This window comes from Clytia hemisphaerica, unplaced genomic scaffold (assembly GCF_902728285.1).
Source record: "Clytia hemisphaerica strain Z4C2 unplaced genomic scaffold, Clytia hemisphaerica genome assembly, whole genome shotgun sequence".
In the NCBI taxonomy this organism is placed as follows: Eukaryota; Metazoa; Cnidaria; class Hydrozoa; order Leptothecata; family Clytiidae; genus Clytia; species Clytia hemisphaerica.
This window is the reverse complement of record NW_027104280.1, coordinates 523792-544592: the sequence shown is the minus strand read 5'-3', so window position 1 is coordinate 544592 and position 20801 is coordinate 523792. Positions and strand designations below refer to the sequence as shown.

The window sequence follows — 20801 nt, the reverse complement described above, 5'->3', positions numbered from 1 at the left end:
AAAGACGGACAATGTACTTTATACTATCGACCTGCAATTGGCAAAACAAACAAACAAAACTCTTATCATTAGAATTTTAAAATTATAAAAAATTCAATGAAAAACAAATCCAATAAAATCCTAACATACCAGTAAAAAATACTACATTAAACAATCACACTTCTGCTCCTATTTCGCCGTTGAAATCGCGAAAATGTTTGTCAAGACCAGAGTGATATCGTATAGTGGTCATGAGTAAGGGGTCCCAACAAACGGCTTTTATTTTTCATTTGCAAACTAATTGGAAGGGTGAAGGAAATCTTTGAGAAATTAGGTTCGAATTGTCATGTATCCCTGTATTAACAAGCTAGATGCTGAATGGACCTACCTAATGATGAAAGTTAGATAGCAATAAGGATAAAAATGAAAACAATCAGTCAAAAAATTTAGCGAAATTGCATACATAACGCATTAAATTTATCATTGATTGTTGATGAGGGGAGAGGGAAGGGGAGTAGGGAAAAAAGAAATAGAAAATTCTGATTGCAAAAATCAGTTTTATTGACAATTGAATCATGCTTGATGGTGTTATCAATGATGTTTTTGTGTGAAAAAAAAAACAAAGAAAAAGTCCAACAAAAATCTCCAAAAACGGTGATTCCGGTATATTTTTTCGACCGGAAAAAATTGTATTTAAAAGTCGGGCGTCACTTTTTGGGCATCACCATTTTGCATCTATGTACAAAAAATAAGAAAAAACTAATAAGCCAATCCCGAGAAAAGCTGGTAACAAACATCGGTTGATTTAAAGGACCTCCGAGGTAGGGCCAAAAAATGAGGCGATTAAGGCAATATGAAGATTTATGAGTGGAAGCTGTTGAAGAAATACAAAATGAGCTGCTTCAGACTTCACATCAGAAAATGAGCTATATTTGCAAAACTATTTTCATCCCAACCACACATGTATAACATATCATCTCTCCCAAATCCAAAACATTTACATTCATTCAAACACACTAAAACCATTTTAGCATCAGGGAGTATCTTCTTGTACTTCTCCCATTCGTTGATTACACCACCAGTCGCAAAACGTGGTTTTTTATCCGTCAACACTACAATGGCATCAAACTTTTTCAATTTCTCGGCATGCTCGATGGTTTTGATCAAATTTATTGGGCCAGCTTTTGATGATTTCTGGAAAGAAAACAGTATAGTGTAATTATAAAGCCGATGAAACTCATTAAATGAAAAAATGCAAGGGCCGAAAGAAGGTACATATTTTTAGCTTAGCATACTAGACGACAATACAGAAAATAATCAAAAAACAAGCAACATGTTGAATAGGCCTACCTAATGATTAACATAAGATGAAAATAAGAAAAAAGTGACAATAATTGTACAGAAATTCAGAATGGAAAAATAAAGCTTGTGTGTTGAATAATGTAAAATGGTAAAAAGGAATTTCCCCAAATATGAAAATCACTTGAACCATTCAGGCCCAAAAAAACTTTGAAGCTGTTTTTGGCCCAAATTTGCCCAAATAAATTTTTTCTCAAAAATCGGGCTCCGTCACGTTCTGGGCATTGCCATTTTGCATCATTGAGTAAAAAATCAGAAAAAGCTAATGAGCCAATCCTGAGAAAAGCTGGTAACAGACGGACGGACGAACTAACGAACGGACATGGGTTAATTTATAGAACCTCCACCGGGGTACCCGGAGGTAGGTCCAATAATGGAGGGGACAAATCGTGGTACACAAACTGATATTATCCCGTAACAGTTATCGTATTATCGTAAAACAACCTTATTACTGTATTACACGGATTCTAATCGACTCCAGTCTATTCTGTCAAATATAGAAAACCCTACCTCCCGTAAATCTTTTTCAAAATGTTCCAACTTATTTTCTGCAAAGGCTTTCAACTTTATGATTTCTCCTCTTTTCCCATAAAATACAACTTCATTTTCATCCTTCTGTGCTTTCCATAAGAGATACAGTAATATGTTTGCAGCATCGATAGGAGTGAGGGATGGGCAGCCTTGAAGTTGCTCCTTATACATTTCTGTCCATCTATTATCCATAGCAAACAATATCTTTCTCTCGGACACACATCCTTCCACCACCTAATGAAGAATTTAATGTGAAGAGTTAGAAAGGCTTCCAGATCATGTTGTATCAGAGTGAGCGCTATAACTCGTCGAAAAGTAAAAAACATTTTAGAGATAATACGGGTCTACAGTATATCTGAGATCAAAATAGAAGCTTTTTCATAATGGCGGGATAGTGGTCACACAGCCGTGAATAAAATAATGGATTGAAAAATACTCCAGGGGATTTCAACGATTTATTCAGACAAAGGTAAGAATAATTACACCTACATTGCAAAAGGGCTAACACACTTTTTCCCCTTCGATACTCTTGTTGTTAACCTTTCGAATTAACGAAATAACGAATAAATAACGAATCTTCATAGAAGCACCTTAAAATCTCAAGATTGACAAGTTCTATGAACTTGAAACTTTTACCAGCAGTAGATTTAGTTTGTAGTTTAGTAGACCAGTAGTTTCTTTTGGATGATTGAAATTTGTTTCTTAAGGCTATTTTGTCAAATAGAAAAGACGAGTAACGGAGAAAATTTGGTCACATGAGTATTTGGTCATGCGACCGGTCTGTAAAATACATGTAGACTCCCTGCCGGTACTCCGGAACTTGGGAAAGTCAGAAAATCAGGATAGAAGATAGGAAAAAAGAAAGTAGGGGGAAAATAAGAGAGGATGCATCCTGGTGGATGATATCGTTTGCCAACCCTCTGCCGGTACTCAGGAACTACTGGAACTTTTGAGTTGAAATGTTCACTAGTGATAGATATTGACCATCTAAGACAGTTTGCAAAATGTCAATTTGATCACGTGAGTTGTTGGTATTTTACAGACCGGTTCGTTTTTTTACCAGAAATGCTCAATTTTAGCAGAACCACTCGTTCGATTTTGCTGAAATTTTGGCTGCAAGCTTGTATTATCAATACCTACCACTTGTCGAAATTTCAAGTCAACAACATTCTCCAATCCTAAGATACAGTAACCTAAGGCTAATTTAGGCAAAAAGGGCAATTTTGGGCCGGTCTGTAAATTACACGATACTAACAGGTTGCAAGAAATGGCAAGGGTCCTATTTTGGGCATTTAAAAAAAATCATGACGTAATCAGGTGGTAATGACGTCATCAATGAAGCCGAAATTTTTACCAAAGATGCCAATTCATATTTTGTGCACACTTGCAAAATTTCAAGTCCATTGGACCAGTATTTCAAAAGTTATTAAAAGTGTTTTTTTTTTTTTGGGGGGGGGGGGCAAGATGCTCGAAGGGTTAAGACACCTAAAGAATCCGGTCCATCATGATTTGATAAACACCTACTTAATACCCAATCCTAGTAGCTTATCCCAAATATACGCCAAATTACGTAGATTACATAAAATTCATCTCATTATAATCTAAAGCGTTGAAAAAAATGCTATGTAAGCTTTTAAAATTGTATCTTTTTAGAATTTTTTCTTTAAAGTCTGTTCACGATAAGTGTGCACTCTTTTTTCTTTTACCTATAACTTTTGAAGGAATTCTTCAATCTTTATAAATTTGCTATCGTTGGAGAGATATTAGTGGGTATCGTTGGAGAGATATTAGTGAGTGGAACAATTTGACATAAAAAAGTCTTTAAAAAAATTCTAGAAATGAAGATGGATATGAAGAAGAAAAAAATTAAGATCTTGTAGAAAAGTGCTATAACTTTCATTTTCACTGGAGAGATTCCTTGATCTTAGGAGGTCATCACTGTGAAGAAATTTCACTAAAATATATATGTTCAATACTGTATAAAGTTATGATACAAAGTTAGTAAGTGATTGACCCAAAAACAGCAGAAAACAGCAGAAAACAGCGTTTTTAGACGTCAATCAGCTTATAACTTTGTTTAATATCTTTTGACTGAATAATTATTTTTGAGACGTTTTTTCACAGTGATGACGTTAGATGATCAAGGATTTACTTCTGTGAAAATGGTTGTTGTAGCACTTTTCTACAAGATCTTAATTTTTTTCTTCTTCATTTTCATCTTCATTTCTAGAATTTTTTAAAAGATTTTTTTATTTCAAACTGTTCCACTCACTAATATCTTTCCAATGATACCAAATTTATAAAGATTGAAGAATTCCTTCAAAAGTTATAGGTAAAAGAAAAAAGAGTGCACACTTATCGTGAATAGACTTTAGTAATATTCCACTCTTAAATGTCTTTTCAACAAGCATAAAAGTGCAACCTAATTTAAATTCCAATGTTACACCCTTTTTGTCTCCGCTTCAGATTATTTGGAAGCAAAGCAAGAACATTCATATCGATAATTCAAAACACATTCCTAAAAGACAAACCTGTTGGGTGCGGAAAGCCTCATAAAGAGCATCTATGATCTGTGGACTGGGTTTCCATGTCAACGATGTCCTTAACGACTTTCTTTCGGCGATTTTTCTTGTGTAAATGCGCAAGTCAGCTTGCCCTGTACTGTAGCACTTCGCTGCTTTCAAAATCTGAAAGTAACATAAGACAAAAGTATGTAAAAGGGAACACGATCACACCGTTTGTACCGTAGTGTTAGAGATCTTAAAGGTCTTAAATAGAACAGCAGGTTTTTCACAATTCAAACCATAAATCGAAATCCTCTATATCAAGGATACATCTTTAAAACTAATGTTTGAATCGTACCGCTGTATTCTATTTTACACATAGCTACATGGAAAACATCCCAATCTCCCCGAAAATGTTTGCAAATCACACCGACTTTGAAATATAGCCTCGGTTAACTTAACCAAATCCGTAGCATGATGTATCGATTTGCAATAAATCAAATTTTACCTTAAAAGGATGCAGCCTATTTTTTTGATCTTTGATTATTTGGAGTGCAGTTTGAATATTTTCATCAACTTGTTCTTTCGTTGCAGGAGTATCACCGCTATTTTCCATGAATAAACCATGATGCGATATCACGCCAAGTTTAAAGATCAACGTCCCGATCGGCATTCCGGGAAGCAACGATCGCAAAATCTACGGACCAGAATAAAGAGAAAATTTGATTTACAAACTGTTGTTAGCTCTAATCATTATTGAAGTGAAATGATGTTAGGCTGACATTATTTGAAACAAAGAAACGTCGACTTTTACAAGTGAAGCTCTTGCCAGATTGTGCTTAACAAATCTAACACATTAAACTGAATTTTGGAGGAGAGTCTGCGTGAGGAGAGGATAAGAATATGGTATTGCCAACGCAGGGGAAAACCTGGATAAATAATCACCTTGTATTGTCTAAGGAATTCATTTGGGATGTGTTCCAATAAAACATTAAAGAAGAGGATTGTTGGTGACGGTTGACTGTAACCTTGCCATTCATTAATCGTTTCATGCTTAATATTCTCTTCAATGATTCTCTGCAACTTGCCAATGTTTTCATCGTTGAATGACAGACTTTTGATTTCTTCCAGTAATTCAATTTTCTGAAATACTGAGCTCGTCATGGGCTGGATTGCTTTTCCTAAAAAATAATAAAATCCATCCATTACTTCTTTGAATTCATCAATTAAAAGTTAAAAGCCTGATTCACATACACGAAATGTCCGCTTATAAAGAGTCCTGACATTTAAACCGCACTTACAGCTAGCTATCCAATCAATCAATTTGATTGGTCGAATCTCAAAATTATGATGTAATTGAGCCAAATAAACCAATCAGTGCTCAGAAAAGCAATTGGAGGTTGAGCGGACTTTTGGGTAGTTAGCGCCGTAAAAATGGAAGTTACCAAAACTCTAAAGAAAATATCATTTTTATGATTTTTACCAAAGTTCAATAGTTATCAAGAAGACTGACCTTTAACATTAGCTTTCGCTTCCGTTTTGTTGAAACCACGTGACAAATAACAAAAGATCAAGTCAATGGCTTCTTTATGGTCACCGCGAGGTGGGGGTCGACTTTTGCACAAGATTGTTCGGTGCGTGATTTTATAACGTTGCTTGTGGCGTGTGGTCATGTACAGCAGTTCATGTGGTTCGTATCTATTGTAGAACCTGGCAATCATGCGCCTGCGCAAAGGTTCCCAATATTTGACGCGTTTGTCCTGTTTGCCGCTTGTCGCCACGTCATCAAGTAAATGGCGGAAGTGTTCACTGCAAGCCACAAAGTAAAAGAGTCGTGGGCAGTTGAAACACATCTCCAACGCAATTTCGTAAATCTGCTTGCGGACCGGTTTCTCTCCGATGATACTACAAAGACTTAGCACAGTGAATAGCGGCTCATAATGCAACAGTAGACAACCTGTTTTCTCTTTGACCAAGTCAATGATTTCGGCACTTTTTCCTATGGCCAATAAATTTCGAACGATCCGTAAACATTCGTGCTGATGTTTTTGAGCTACGGATTCGACTTTCTTTTTATCTTTATGACATTCAGTGAACTGTGGACAGGCTTTGCATCCTATCCTTAGAAATTTCTTCAATTCGTTGATTCCATAATATTCATATTCACCAAGAAGGCGGGCCGCCACATCTTTGGGTGGAGTGTGGATGGATAGTTCTTTAAAGCGCCTCTCAAGCGAAAAGCTACCATTTGTAACCACGAGAACCGGTTGTATTGAAGTATCTTCCGATAAAGAGAATAAGCGATCCGCGATTCGGACTTCTTCGTGATCTAAAACTGTAAATTTAGGGGCATTCCCAGCTGGCACACAACGTTGTTTCAACGTTCACCTAACGTTATATGGACGTTATGGACATTAGATAAACGTTGAAACAACGTTTTGTGCCAGCTGGGTTAATTATTTCATAAGAGTTTTTTTGCTGGCAGTACCAGTATATTGACAATTATATCATTTTATGTCTCACTTTAATTAAAGACTCCTATAAGACATTTCATAAATTCTTCTTTTGTTTTATTTAATATTTCATTACTTTCAACAGAGTTTAAAATCTAAGAAATAAGAAAATCTTTAATTATATCGTAACGATAAAACAGCGGATTTGTATAATATGTTGTTAGGGGGGTCAACAATGAAAAAGGACGTGAGAACGTCATAGGATCTCACACTCGACTTAATTGCGGTAAAATATCTCTCGAACCCATTTTTCTCGCGCAAAACAGAGAGGGCAGATGTAATTAATTCGCGAAATTTCCCTTCATCAAAGAAATAGGAAGAATTACCTCCTTTTTCTCACTCCTTTTCATGCTTCAAAAAAACAAACAGACAAAAGAAGAAGTGTCATACCGGTCCTTTTAAAAGACATTAAAAAGGAAGATTTTAATTCATATAAACCCTACAAAATTCTTTTTGTTTTTTTTAATTTCCCTCCCCTCATAAAATAACACTTTGTCATCTGTTTGGTTCCCAGACATTACCTTCTAGTGAGGGGTGCATAAAAGGTAAAGGATTTCGTTCACGACGTATTGTAGAACAACGAACACACACACACACAACATGATTTATATTTTGCTGTTCATTATACCTTCATGTATCCTCGCAAAACCAAATGGTAAGTCAAATTGAATACCAAGTTAATGACACAAAATTCTTTGCAAAATTCAAAGTTTTTCTCCTCAGTTTGTTCAAATTTGAGACTAGTCTACCACTCCTGTTTTTAACTTCTATTCAAGGTTCGAAATGTAATCGAGATTGAAGAAATTTTACTTGTCATTTCAGTACAATCACTGGATCAACGAGAAAGGTTTTCACTGCAACTTATCCCTAAAGAAAACACAATTTTCGAGATGGGCGGATATCAGAATCAAGAAATTCACAAACCGGGACAGATATCGAACGTCAAAAGAGAACAAGAACAGCCATTAAGTATCGCAGAACAGGAAATCCTTTTGAAGTGGTTCAACAGGCGGAAAGCGTTATGTTTGTGTAAGCGCCACAACCAAAACCCGGAGACTGGTGACGACATGGTTGGCAAAACCAATGAAAACGCATGGCGTGGAAAGAGATCCATGGTCTGTGACAAATGCTGGACTAATCAACAAAAAGGGGCCAAAGCGTGGAGAGGGAGAAGAAAAGCGAAGAGCGGCTCCGCAGTGAAGAGGAAGGTTGAAGTGCTCAAAATTCCTGATTGGCTACAAAAATACAACATCTTATAAATTTGTAAACTTTTTACAAGAAGGTTCGCCCTGTTATTAAGAACTGGCATTTAAAGAAAGGATGAGGGTAGCAAGTTTTCACGGGAGAAAGTAGGATATAAATTGAACAAAACTAAAAGGGTATTTCCGTAAAATTATTAAACCGAAAAAACACGCCAAATTTTGCGGGAAATGAAAACAAGTGAGTCAAACTTACAGTTTGTGTTCTCCCCCATGTTTCTTCTCTCTGGCGTTTCCTCTCTTCTTTTACTTGGGTTTTCCAGACACCAAAAACACAGGCCAATGCCATTCATCCATTTTGTATTCAATATTTTAAATTTATTTTTTATTTTTATAAATTTTTATTGTTTTATGTTAAATCTGAAGAAACAAAACATTGAAGCAATCAAGAAAATGTCTTAAATTAACTGACATTCGTAACGACCTATATATCCCAAAGAGGTCAAAGAGATAGTAATTATGTTTTGCAACAACACCCAAAAAGCTTTTTCATATATTTGATTATTAAATGTCTGTTCCAAAAAAGTTGACAGTTCATACTTCTTCAAACATTGATTTTGATGGAGAAAAGATATAATGAAAATAATACCTCGTTGAAAAGATAATTTGGAGCGGATTTCTCCTCCTCCAACGAGATCAGTGTGTGAAAATGTGTGTAGACTGCCATTTTTTTGTGAACAGACTTGAGCCTAAATATTCTCTAAATATACGCCCCACCGACACGACGGCATGGAATTTAAAAAACTACCTAAAAATCAAAATTGAATAAAATTGTACAGTAAAGTTATGTACAATAATGTGAGAATATACATAAAAATAAATTATGATGTATCAAAAACTTTAAGTTCTAAAGCAACAAAAATCAAATTTAGATTTTTTGTATTTGACAAAAATTTTAGCGATCCAAAAAATACAAAAGAAAAGCTCTTTGTCTAGCCAACTCTCCAAGTTCCTAATTCTACACTCGTATCAACGTCAGGTTGTGATGCTTCGCAAGCGGCGGACAAAACAGGCTGCGCGGTGATGCCAGCAAAACGAACCGCTGCATTCAGGTAATAATAAACATTTTTATCAACACCCTGAAGTAAACAGACAGGCGAATCTACCCTGGGTTGAATACCCTGGCTCATGAGTTGCCATAGAAACGCACTAGTGTCAGGGCGATGCATTTTCGTTCGGTAAGTGGTCATTAAGGTCGATAATTGTTCGAAGTCGGTATTTGGAGAATCGGAAGAAATGAAAACAAAAGCGTCTGTATCGATTCGCTTTTCGAAAGCATGGTGAAGAAAAGCATGATAATTGACTGTCTCTTCGTTTTTCATCTAAAACAAAAATTGATGGAATAATTAAAACATATTTAAAAATTCAACAATTCCCGAAATGGTTAACTTGAACACCACCTTTTTATAAAACCAACTCCCCCCCCTCCCACCTTTAGAAAGCTTGATATTTTTTTCAAGCCAACCTAGGCTTGTAATGTTTCAAACAAATACACCTTTTCGACCGTAGTCGCGCGGTCAGGCGCGTGCCACTTTATTATTTAATTATCCCCCTTAAACTAGATCCAATCCTTTTTTACACCTTTTTCTATTGTCTATAGATGCGAAAAAAAGACTGGGCGGTATAAGGGTGGTAAAACAGACAAAAAAATAGCCGCGCGAAAATTGTCTGCAACGGTCGAAAAGGTGTGAAATATTGTATTTTACTCTTATTCTGGTCCTATATTTATGTGAAGGGCATATAAAATACCTTTTGAAATGTGTCCCTTAGTTCGTTGAGCTCGAAGTTTCGAGTGAAATGTTGTTTTATGCTGTCCATTTCTTTATTGTAGGCGTAAATATGGAAATATTCCTCGTAATAATACAAACACATAACATAACAAAGGGCGGCTTCGATAGGCGTGAAGGCGGAATCCCTTTTCTTTTCGAACATTTGAGGGCGGAGGTCTAATGCTATACAGTGTCTTTTGTGAGTAGAGAAGATTTGTTTCATATCATCGCTCTAAAAAGAGTTAAAAAGGAAATACTTTAAAGTTAGTTAGTTTACACCTCAAAACGAAGAAAAGTTTTAAAGTTTCAAAATACAGTAAAAACAGTATTACGGAGGGCCATTGAACAATATCGGTTGAACCGACACGTCCATATCGAGTTCCAGTTCTATCAACCTTTGCGTTAATCTCTTTTGCACGTTAATTGCATCATTTGACAAAAGATATATATAACAATTTGCACGTATCTTAAATTGAGCCGCATTGAGTTGTGGGATTGCAACTCGTACAAATGTCAAAAAAAGTCAAAAGTAACAATTATGACGTATGCGTTGCAGAGCGCTATTGTGTTAGAAAAGTTCGGTACACGAGCCTGGTGTTATTTGATCGTTCGGGAGGGCCGATCCTTCTCTAAAAAATGGGTCAGGGATACATACCTGCAGACAAAGATGAAAGGCACGGTATAAGGCTTTGAGGACTTTATCTTTATTGTTTTGAACAGTTTTAGTGGAGCCTCTGTTTTTCTTGGTTTTCTGTCGAAGTGTGAAGTAGAGCGAAATGATCTGAAAATGAGAAAATAATCACAACGTTGTTTCAACGTTCATCTAACGTTATATGGGCGTTGTGAACGTTAGATAAACGTTGAAACAACGTTGTGTGCCAGCTGGGTTTACAGTAAAAGCTCTAACCAACTCCAAAATATATCAATAACTTGAAATTCAATAATTTCGACACATTACTGTAACAAATTTGCGTTCGCGTCAAGCTTTCGAATTGTAGAGAGAGGGGACCACGATAAAAGAGAACAATTCTAATGGACAGAAATGTGGCATCATACTTGTGTAGGGTGAACTTTGGCAGCAATCACTCGGTTGATACTTTCGATAATCATTTGAAGTTTGAAAACAAGCTGTTTGTTTCCAATCAATTGATTTCGTTCGAAAATGAATTCCAATTTCTCCAGAACCAACATGTAAGGGAGGTCCTCAACAATTTCTACCCATACCTACAAATAAAAAAAGTATTCTAAGTTCATTTCTCTTTACAATATCCCATTCGTAGAGCAGGTCCCTTAAAAAGGGAATAATTTAGGAGGCGGGATAAATTAAAAAACGGAGTCTAGCCCAGGACGGAGTGAGAAGGGGTGGAGGTGTTTACAGTACCACCGCTATTTTCCCGTAAACTGTCCTGACGGCTGCATACTCCGCGCAAATATATATTTTCCCGCGTTTACTCCATTTAACGGACGATAACATCGTGCAACTTCTCTTAAGAAACTCGGACTTTAATCTAACAAATTTTCGTGACACCTTTTTGATAGAAGATCACGATGGCAGTTATTGCATCCATCCATTATATATCCCTGGACCAAGTTACTCAATGCCGGCCAAGCAAAATATCACGATCGGAGTTTTTTTGAAATTGGTACCAACGGAGAGAGCGCTAGATCTAGTTTCGCTTTTACACACTAATGATGTAGCGCGGTTTGTCATTGGACAAAATTTCAAACACTACAATGGCTTCTTGGTGGGCACAACTTTCAAAAAAACTTCGATCAAAGATGGCGGATATAGCTTGGTCCAAGGATATATAAAAGTCAGTACATCGATCGAAAAGAGAGTGAAGGATAATGGTCATTACTCAAACCTACCTTTGGTTGATACCGATGGTGTTCGATTATATGTTCATAAGTCAATCGAAAATATTTCTCTTGGTCTAACGAATATTCGTCCGAAAATTCCACACATTTTGTTGAAGTGTCCGAAACATCTGTCCAAATTCTTTTCCCTAATTCTCCCCATTTATAAAGCATCATGTTTAAACTGTTCCTATTGTGAACTTGTTCCCCTCCAAATAAGCCTTTATACGCGAAATCCGTTTTCAAATTTTCGGTAGTTATAATCCCGTTTAAAACTATATTTTCGGTATTCTGCAAGACCGGGTTTTGCTCCACGTAGTTATCTGCTTGTTCCCGAAATTTTTCATTTCCACTTAAATGATTAATAATTATCAAATTCTTCAAATCTGCATCCTTAGTTATTTTTGGGTGTAAATGTTTGAAAAGATATTTGAAGTCTACAAAGTCGTATTCTTCTTTTCGCTCCCACTCGACGTCACGTGACATGAAGAACAATAACAAACCAGGTGGAGTGGCATCAAGAAATTTTGTGAAACATTTACGCAAGCTTTTATGTCTGAGTTTCAATTTACATTTTTTGTGAACTTTGACCGGCTTTTTAGATGGTTTCGGATGCTTCACCTTTATTCTTTTCTTCTTCTTCTTCTTCTTCTTCTTTTTGATTGGCTTATCAAAGTCCATGGGAACGATTTCTGAAGCTGCTGAGCTGCTAGGCTTTTGAGAAGATGTAGCGGCTGAGTTGCTAGGTAAAGTTGTGACGGCAGAATGACTAGCTGAAAATTTACTGTTCGTATCATGTGGAGGTAAAGCTTTGGCGGATGGAACGTTCATTTTTTCAAAACGTGCCAGTCTTTTTCTCAGTAGCTCATCTTTGGAAAGTTGTGGTACATCTGGCGCTCCATGAATATGATTGTACAATTTCTCACTTAATGACATAAATTGAAACAATAAAGAACCAGTATCACAAATTTTATCGAAATTGTCGATCGCTTGTTTCGAAGTCTTTTGATTGGACGCAAAAACAAACTTCAAGTAAACCATCAACAAGAATTTCGTTCGACAAAAATATTTTTCCTTCAACTTCAAAAGAAATTTTACCAACTCGTATATTGCTACATCGTTTAAATCTTTCAAAATATCGTCCATGAAATCCAACTCACCAAAATGTACTGGTGTACTAACTACACGAAAATGTCCGGTTGTATTACCAGTCAAAACAAAAGAATAGAACTGTCGAATAAATATCGGATGGTCTCGATCAATTTCTGTCACAAACGGAGATGGTCTGGGTAATCGAGGCCTTAGTACAGGTTTTGGTTTCATTTTATCTTGGATTTCTCGAATTTTGGCTATGATTACATCGCGAGGAAGATATTGAGAGGCTTGTGCTAATAAGTGGATTTCCATTAAAGCGCTGTCTTGTTCTTCATTACCTGAAAAAAGAAAACAATTCGTAGCTTCTTTCGTCCGATCTTTCCGACACTCCTTTTGTCATCTCAATTACAGGATAATTCATTCGCTCATTTGGTGAATAATCCATTTTCATTTCTTAATCAGGCCGTTTTTTTTCATTCAATCATTCGCTCGTTCTCTCGTTCTCTCAGTCTGTCATCATTCATTCACTCACTGATTGCTTCATTCGCTATTTCGCTTGTTTGTTCATTTGATTACTCACTCATTCATTCTTTTATCTGTTCCTTCCTTCGTTCGATCATTCATTTATGCGTTCGTTTGTTCATTTATGCGTTCCCTTATTCCCTTATGTATTTCCACTTTTGAGGACGTCAAAGTCCATGATGTAGAATCAAAACCTAACCGTCCCTGTCGCAGAAAAAAACACACATACATAAACTGGCTATTAACTCACCTGTGATAGGAAGTTGAGGAGTGCCAGCAACGTGCTCCGTGCGCACTCTCATGTTATACGCGAAGCGGTTATCATTCCGCCTTCTCCGCACGTCTTCTTCTTGGGAGGGATTTTCGAATCTTAAATGGTTCACTTCATCACTGCTGAAAAGTTCCACACCAACGATGTTCTCTGAAGACGGAACGTCTTCTTCTTGTTGCGCTGACGAGGACGATTGTTGTCCATCGCTCATCACAATCTTCAACTATATGTGTTGTTTTATGTAGTTTTAATTTTTTTTTGTTATTTAATTGTATGTCTTTGCTAAAAATAAACAAATGCTATAGATTTATTCCCAAGTTTCAACTTAGAAAGGCTATTAAATGAAGACAGAGAAATAGCGAATGACTTATATGCACGTAGAATCACTACGAAGGGATGCTTGAAAGATGGTCATTGTGCTCCATTGTTAGAAGCAGTCACCTACTTGAGATACAGACCGACTTGTTTACACACAGAGGGTTGAAACTGTTTGAATAAGCAAGGCAAAAAAATACACCCGCAGAATGACAACATGCAGTATTGTTTAGACAATACAGTAATAAAATATAAGGCGTAAATGAAATAATATAATAAAATCTATTGAAAAACTACAAACTAACAAGCAAACCCTGGATTGAGCCTTTCAAGCAAAATCTTTGTTAACTTTCTAAACTTACCAAAAACAAACTTACTTTGTGCCAGGAAGCCATCCGAGAGGCCTATAGTTGAAGTTATGTATACAAATTAAAATGTACCGTATAAAAAGATGATTAAAAGCATAAAACACTGAATACATGATACAAAAACAAGCATTGTTATTATTAAATTATCCCTTGATCCAAATAATATTTACGAATAACATTGGTATTAGCTTCCATACATCATTTGAATCTTTCGTCAATTAATGTTCATATTTCTCATGCCTTTGCCTTTGGATTTACCAAAGGATAGCATAGTGTCAATAGGGAGGGTCAAGCAGCTGATACAGTTTACGGTTTGTACCGCTGATAGAAGGGCATTCGGCTACGTTGGTTTAACCCCCTGACAAACCAAAGATTCACGAAAAGGTGACTCCAGTCGCTCAACAAAACTATTACTTACTATTTATGTAAAATTATAGATTAGCACGTGTTTAAAAGTTTCTACCTTTGCATTTAGTGCCAAAACAGGTTACTGAAAAACACGGGTCCTAATCTGCGAATCTTTTCAGTCAGTGAACAACAGAACTTGTATCACCTGCTTGACCCACCTGTCCAGTAATCCAAGGAACATACAATAAGTCAAAGTTGGTCATTCTCTTTGCTGGTTGATAATGTATCAATTCCGTTTTTCGCGATATGAATATTAAGACCACCGGCACCAAATCACAAGCAGCTAGAGCCATGTAAACAAAGGCTAACCAGAAAAGTTTAGATTTCATTTCTCTTTGTTTGGTGATTTCAAGACATATTTCCTCTGGCGATCTCGCAGATCATGTCAGGTACGTTAGAATCGAATCCACAAACGTCAAACATACCGCGATCGAGTGGATCGGCGATCGTGAAATCATTAACCTTGAAAAATGGAGAGAAGAAAAAAGGTCTTTATATTCATCACAACAATCCCGTACAAAACCTGTAAAGAGGTCTTTATATGCACCACAACAATCCCAAGTGTGCGAAAAGTTCAAATACAATGAAAAAGAATGATTTATCTACAGAATTCTAATAACTAGAAGTTGATGACCTATTCACCGTGTGTTTTAAAGGTTTTACAGGATTGAAATCGAATGAAATGAATTGATGCCAACACTTTTTATAACGAGATATCATAATATCATGACGAGGGGGTTTATCTAAAGAATCCTGCATTACTAAAAATAGACAAAAAGAACGACAAATTTCATAAAAAACGACATATTTCGCCGTCCACAGCTCCGACCGAAAGTGACTTGTACCAACCCTACAGATTCATTCTTCTTTGTTTATCACGGGAATTAACTATATATGGTTTTTAAAGAACGACAAATTAAGCATCCGTGTTACAATGCAGGATTCTTTAGAGGAACAGACTGCATATATTCCAGCATTACAGGCCGTGAAATGGAGAACAGACAAACCTGCATTGCCATGACAATGAGTTTGGCATCCGGTTTGTTCATCTTTAGACGATAATTCTTCAAAGCTTCGGAAGGATGAACTTTTCCAACCCAAGTTTCGGAGTCAGTGTAAACAATGAAAACGTCCACATCCAGCCTGTTCTGCGTGGCGTGTACCATTGGTAGAGCACAGTCTGTTGCACCAAAGTTGATCTGAAAGATATACGGATGTCCTAAGTTAAGTTTAATGAGGCATGATGACATAACTGATAAAAGAAGCACAGAAAATTTTGGAATTAAACTATTGACATTGAAGTCGATTTTTAAATATATTTTAGTCTCGCTCATTCAAAGTCGAAAGGGAAGTCTGATTTGCTCGAATTACAGAAATATTCGAAATAAAGAGGCTTCTACTTTGATGGAGACTGGGAATTAGTTTAAACTCTAGAAAGATTCAAATATAATTCGGAATTAGCGAGAGTCAACCGTAGACATTTTTGACTTTTTGAGAATGATGTATATTCTGATTTAGGTAAGACACAAGTTCGAAGAAATAAAGAAATGAGAATAATTCAAAACGAGATTTCTTGATAGTGAAGTCGACTTACAGAGCGTCCCAATTGAATGGCTTCACGGATGGTCATATCCCTCTTCAATAAATGATCGATATTTTGAAGCGTGCGCCCGAAAGCGAACACGCTACAATGTGGCTCAACTTTCATCGTAATCATGGCCAGGGCGAAAGAGGCGGCAGCGGGCGTCAGGAAATCACACCCTACACAGTTACGCCAATCCATAGAGCCACTAACATCCAGATTTAACATGAACTTTTTGTCCGTACGGAAGGAAGAATTCTTGCCGGGTTGCTATGGAAATATTAAAAGAGATTCTCTAGAAGACTAATCAATTTTAGCAAGTATATAAAAGTTCAAAATGAGCCATAGGAATTCGCTATACCAGAATGATTGACTATGTTAACCATGCTTGCATCTCTAAAGTAGAGCTTACCCTGAAACTTAAGTAGAAAGCATCATTGAGAGCTTTGGAGATTTCAGCGTTTGGTATCCAAGTAAGTGGTTCTTTGGTTGGTACTCGTTGTTGTGGTTGTTGTGGCTGTTGTTGTCGTTGTCGTTGTTGTCGTAGTTGTTGAGAAAGACTCATTGTTGGATATTCTTGTTGTGGTTGATGGCTTTGGCCTTGATCACCATGGCCTTGCTCATACATCTTTGATGCTAACAGAATCTGAAACAAGGTTCAATCTGGGTGCATTACTTACAGGTTCAATCAGAGTGCATTACTTACAGGCTCAATCACGGTGCATCACTTACAAATTCATCAAGTAAGAAACAGTTTTCTACTTTTCCCCTCATGGATATATAGTTGGTATTTGATCATTCATGTAAGGTGCAGTGTAAAGGCCGGTCTCCACTTGCGCGCGCTTCGATCGCACTTTTTCGGGCGAAGCCTCCACGCTATTGGTCAAAAGAAAAATGAAGCAACTCCATTGGCGCGATCTGACGTTAACGGTTGAAAAAAGTTGAAATGTGTTCAACTTTTTTTTCGAGCGTGCGCTACATTTTTATGACGTAATCTTTTATCCAAGCAAAAAGCACTGAAGCCAAAAAATGCGATCGCAGCACGCGCAAGTGGAGACCGGCCTTAAGACCGTGGAAATTCAACGTTAAATATCACCAGTAAGCAAATAGATATACCTTATTCCCATAAATTTACACGCGGCTTTTATTGTCGTATAGAACAAAACGTGCGCCAAAACTAAAAGGGCTCGAAAAAAGCCTATTCAATATCGGAACATCGACAGAAGCAGGGAGCCCCTGGTTTATGCGCCTTGGCCGCCACTCTAAATAAATAGCAAACCTTGACTGGGTGAATTCTTGCTTTGTTCAAAATAGAGCCATCCCCTAAAACCTTCTTGACGATTTCTCTGTTTGCTGGATCATCAAAGAGCCCAAGGCTAGTCATTTTGCCGAGATTCCTGATCAAGGCTGTCATGGGCATGTCTTGAAGTAGAGCCACCCAAACCTAAAAATTTTAAGGGAGAAAAATTGGTATTCATGAGTAGAGTGAAATTGGAACCATTTAAGTATTTAATTACGATTAAAAGAGCTTTTAGTCAAGCTTTCAAGGACTAACTTTCGATCAATAGAAAATCTGATCGGGCTGATCGGGATTGAAAAAACCGTATATTAGCGGTTTTAAGTTTCGTTTAATTGATCAACTATTACCTCCTTCAATTTTTGGAAGCCATTCGGTAAATGCTCCCTGGTCAGTTGAAAAGAACATTTTTTACGTTGAGTGTTTTCCACTTGTACCATCTGACCTGCAGCGTCCACATCAAATTCTTGTGGCACCTCCCGAATACCGTATTGATGCAACAATTGCAACAATCTCTCCACATCGGCCGGGACATCCGGTTTCAGGTTCTTGACTTCCTCAAGAACTTTTATGTGTTGTAATATTTGAGATGTGATTGGATCCATTGGTTGATTCTGGAAAGAAAGTCCAAAAATTAAGAAAACCTTGTTATCAATGTGAAAAATTTCATGATATTTACTAAACTTGGATTCAACCTTTTTCGATTACCAGCTCCAGGGAGTGTGTGGAAATAATAAGGATCTTCTTTTTTAATAAGAAGCTTCTATGCCGACAAAGTATAACAAACAAAAGAAATTATCAAAATTTGTGCTCGCACGACGCGAGATTAAAAATGCCATGTAAGCAAATGGTAGGAGATTAATAAAGTAAGTGGTGTCATTTGAACAGATTCGAGATAAATTCTCACTACAAAGACAGTGACGAAAGTATCATATCTCTTCTTACAAATTAAAAAAAAATAAAATAGAAAGGAATGAGATATGGTTACCCCATCGATTTTTTTCTTGACCAGATATTTGTCCAACTTTTCTTTGCCACGTGTGCAATACTGGAGGACGATGTTTTTAGCTTGTTCCTCGTCTCCCGTCATTTTTGGATGACAATAACCCAAAGTTTGAACATGGTTCCAATTATGACGTTGTTTGTACTTTGTCATCAACAATAACAATCGATTGGCATCTTTACTAGTATCGGTGTAAAAATTTCCGACACCACGCCGTCTAGCACGTCCCCAACTTGAAGATTTTTTGAACTTTTGCGTTGTTTGAGGTTTGGGTTCCTTTGGTTTTTTCTTCTTCTTCGTCTTCTTTTTCTTTTTCTTTGGAGGTTCACCCTCTTCAACAATTTCACATGTTTCAACTGGCACTTTTGCTGACGTTGGTTGAGCGGCCGGGATTTCAGTGGAGGTGGAAGGCCCTGGGTTCTGCTGTTGAGCTGCTTGTATTGCCTCTTGCTTTGCTTTCTTCCGTAGTTGCGTCTTACTGACTGGCTTGGTTGAAGGCTTCCAATTATTTTGATAACATGGTTCACAAAGCTCCATCAATCGGAAAAGTTTGGTTGGGATATTACAGATTTTGACAATACTGTCATAAGCAGCTCGTTGTATGGTCCTATCTTCATACATGGCATCTCCCTGATACATCATACAATCACGTAATACCATCAAAATGTTCTCCTCTTTTGAGATACGTGCTTCACGAGCAAACTGAACGATCAAATCAATCACTTCCTTTCCTTTACCCTCCTTTAAAAGTTCTTCAACAACTGGAATATTTTGAATATTTTCTGCTTGAGAGCCACCCTTGTATTTTGCTTTATCTGAACCTAATATCAGATATCTTTTCAGTCTGGTTATATTATCAACAGTATAGGAAAAACCACCTGCAGCGTTTTGTGACTGTCCTTGCAAAGGTTGATTTTGTGGTGTAGTAAGGTCTGGCTCTTGTTCTGTTGGGTTTATTCCCAGGGTCATGTTTCGGATGGCTTCCTCAATCTGGGCCCTACTCATGCCGGCCATTTTAGCCTGCAAAAGGGCAAGTTGTTTGAATGGGTCCATAGTAGCTGTGGTTCTTCACCTCTAAGGGTGGCCGTCAATGTGTTTTTGTATATTTATTAATTTTTTTCTGTGGAAATAAAGGAAATGATAGATATTAGGTAAATACTGAATACTTTAAGAAAGATACTCTTTTAAAGATACTAAAAAAGCCCCAGGGGGGGGGGCAGTCAGGCTAATTGACCAACGGGTATGTGCGGCGATTAAGGGTATGTTTTTCAAAATAGCAGAAATGCAAAAGGGTGGTCTTTTGATAAATGCACCATAAGGGTGGAAATTTCAGCAAATCTAGGAAAAATGGCAAATTTTTGCCCAAAAATCTTGATTTTTCCACCCTAAAAGAGTTTAAAATTTGAAAAAATGCACTGTAAGGGTATGAATTTCACCAATTTTTTTCTGCACTGTAAGGGAGCAATTCTAAAAGCCAATTTTTTCGCTGCACATACCGTCAGTTGGAAAACCCACTGCCCCCCCCCCCCGGGAACAAAGCATATCTAAAAAAGCAATGAAATAAGGAGCTTGGACAACAGAGGAAAAACAAAGTGTTTTGATATATTATTCCAAAGATTATAAAAATAGTTCACAAACAACACTCACCAGAATGTAGATGCCTATTTACAAAAGAATTGATTTTTGAAAGAAATAAAATCATAATAAAAGTAATAAATAAAGTTGTGTATAATTTAATGATCAAATTTCGAAAGAAAGAAGAGCTTCAAACTCAATGCAATTAAGAAATTAAATGGTAAAATTATGTTATTATAGTTTGTAAATAAAATGAAATAAAATATAAAATTTGAAATGATTCCTTGCATGTACAGTATATGAAATTTCATAGTTTATTGAAGTGACGTCAATTTCGGAAGGAATGAAACACTGATTTCCAGCTCCTGAACGTGTAGCATTCTATGTAAACTGCTTCTATACAATAAAATACATCAATATCAATATCATTGTTCCCTATGCCTTATGACTCTCTCTTTATAGATTCTTATGCTTCTCAATCGAATCCCGCACAACTCCAAGTACTCTTAGGTTCCAAACAAACGGGCCCCGCTTGTTAATTTTTCGAAAATTTTCCAGCCCCCCCCCCACCGGACCTTATTAGGACCCCCCCCG

At 36.8% G+C, this 20801-nt stretch overlaps 3 protein-coding genes across 3 annotated transcripts; all 3 read right to left on the bottom strand.

Annotated features, from left to right (window-relative positions):
• Nucleotides 1-527: 527 nt before the first annotated feature.
• On the bottom strand, nt 528-8507 carry LOC136816910 (RNA-binding protein RO60-like). Its single transcript, XM_067073246.1, has 7 exons — nt 8342-8507; nt 5887-6708; nt 5319-5554; nt 4882-5070; nt 4401-4556; nt 1849-2103; nt 528-1173 (listed from the first exon to the last, which is right to left on the bottom strand). The coding sequence occupies exons 1-7, from the start codon at nt 8436-8438 to the stop codon at nt 889-891; spliced, it is 2040 nt and encodes a 679-aa protein (XP_066929347.1). The 5' UTR covers nt 8439-8507; the 3' UTR covers nt 528-888.
• Nucleotides 8508-8906: 399 nt separating this feature from the next.
• On the bottom strand, nt 8907-13943 carry LOC136816909 (uncharacterized). Its single transcript, XM_067073244.1, has 6 exons — nt 13639-13943; nt 11784-13204; nt 10971-11138; nt 10570-10695; nt 9895-10146; nt 8907-9467 (listed from the first exon to the last, which is right to left on the bottom strand). Exons 1-6 carry the CDS (start codon nt 13868-13870, stop codon nt 9078-9080), a joined length of 2589 nt encoding a protein of 862 aa, XP_066929345.1. The 5' UTR covers nt 13871-13943; the 3' UTR covers nt 8907-9077.
• Nucleotides 13944-15009: 1066 nt separating this feature from the next.
• LOC136816908 (RNA-binding protein Ro60-like) lies at nt 15010-19749 on the bottom strand. Its single transcript, XM_067073243.1, has 7 exons — nt 18618-19749; nt 17980-18243; nt 17612-17776; nt 16745-16978; nt 16345-16602; nt 15758-15949; nt 15010-15212 (listed from the first exon to the last, which is right to left on the bottom strand). Exons 1-7 carry the CDS (start codon nt 19683-19685, stop codon nt 15099-15101), a joined length of 2295 nt encoding a protein of 764 aa, XP_066929344.1. The 5' UTR covers nt 19686-19749; the 3' UTR covers nt 15010-15098.
• Between the last annotated feature and the right edge of the window lie 1052 nt (nt 19750-20801).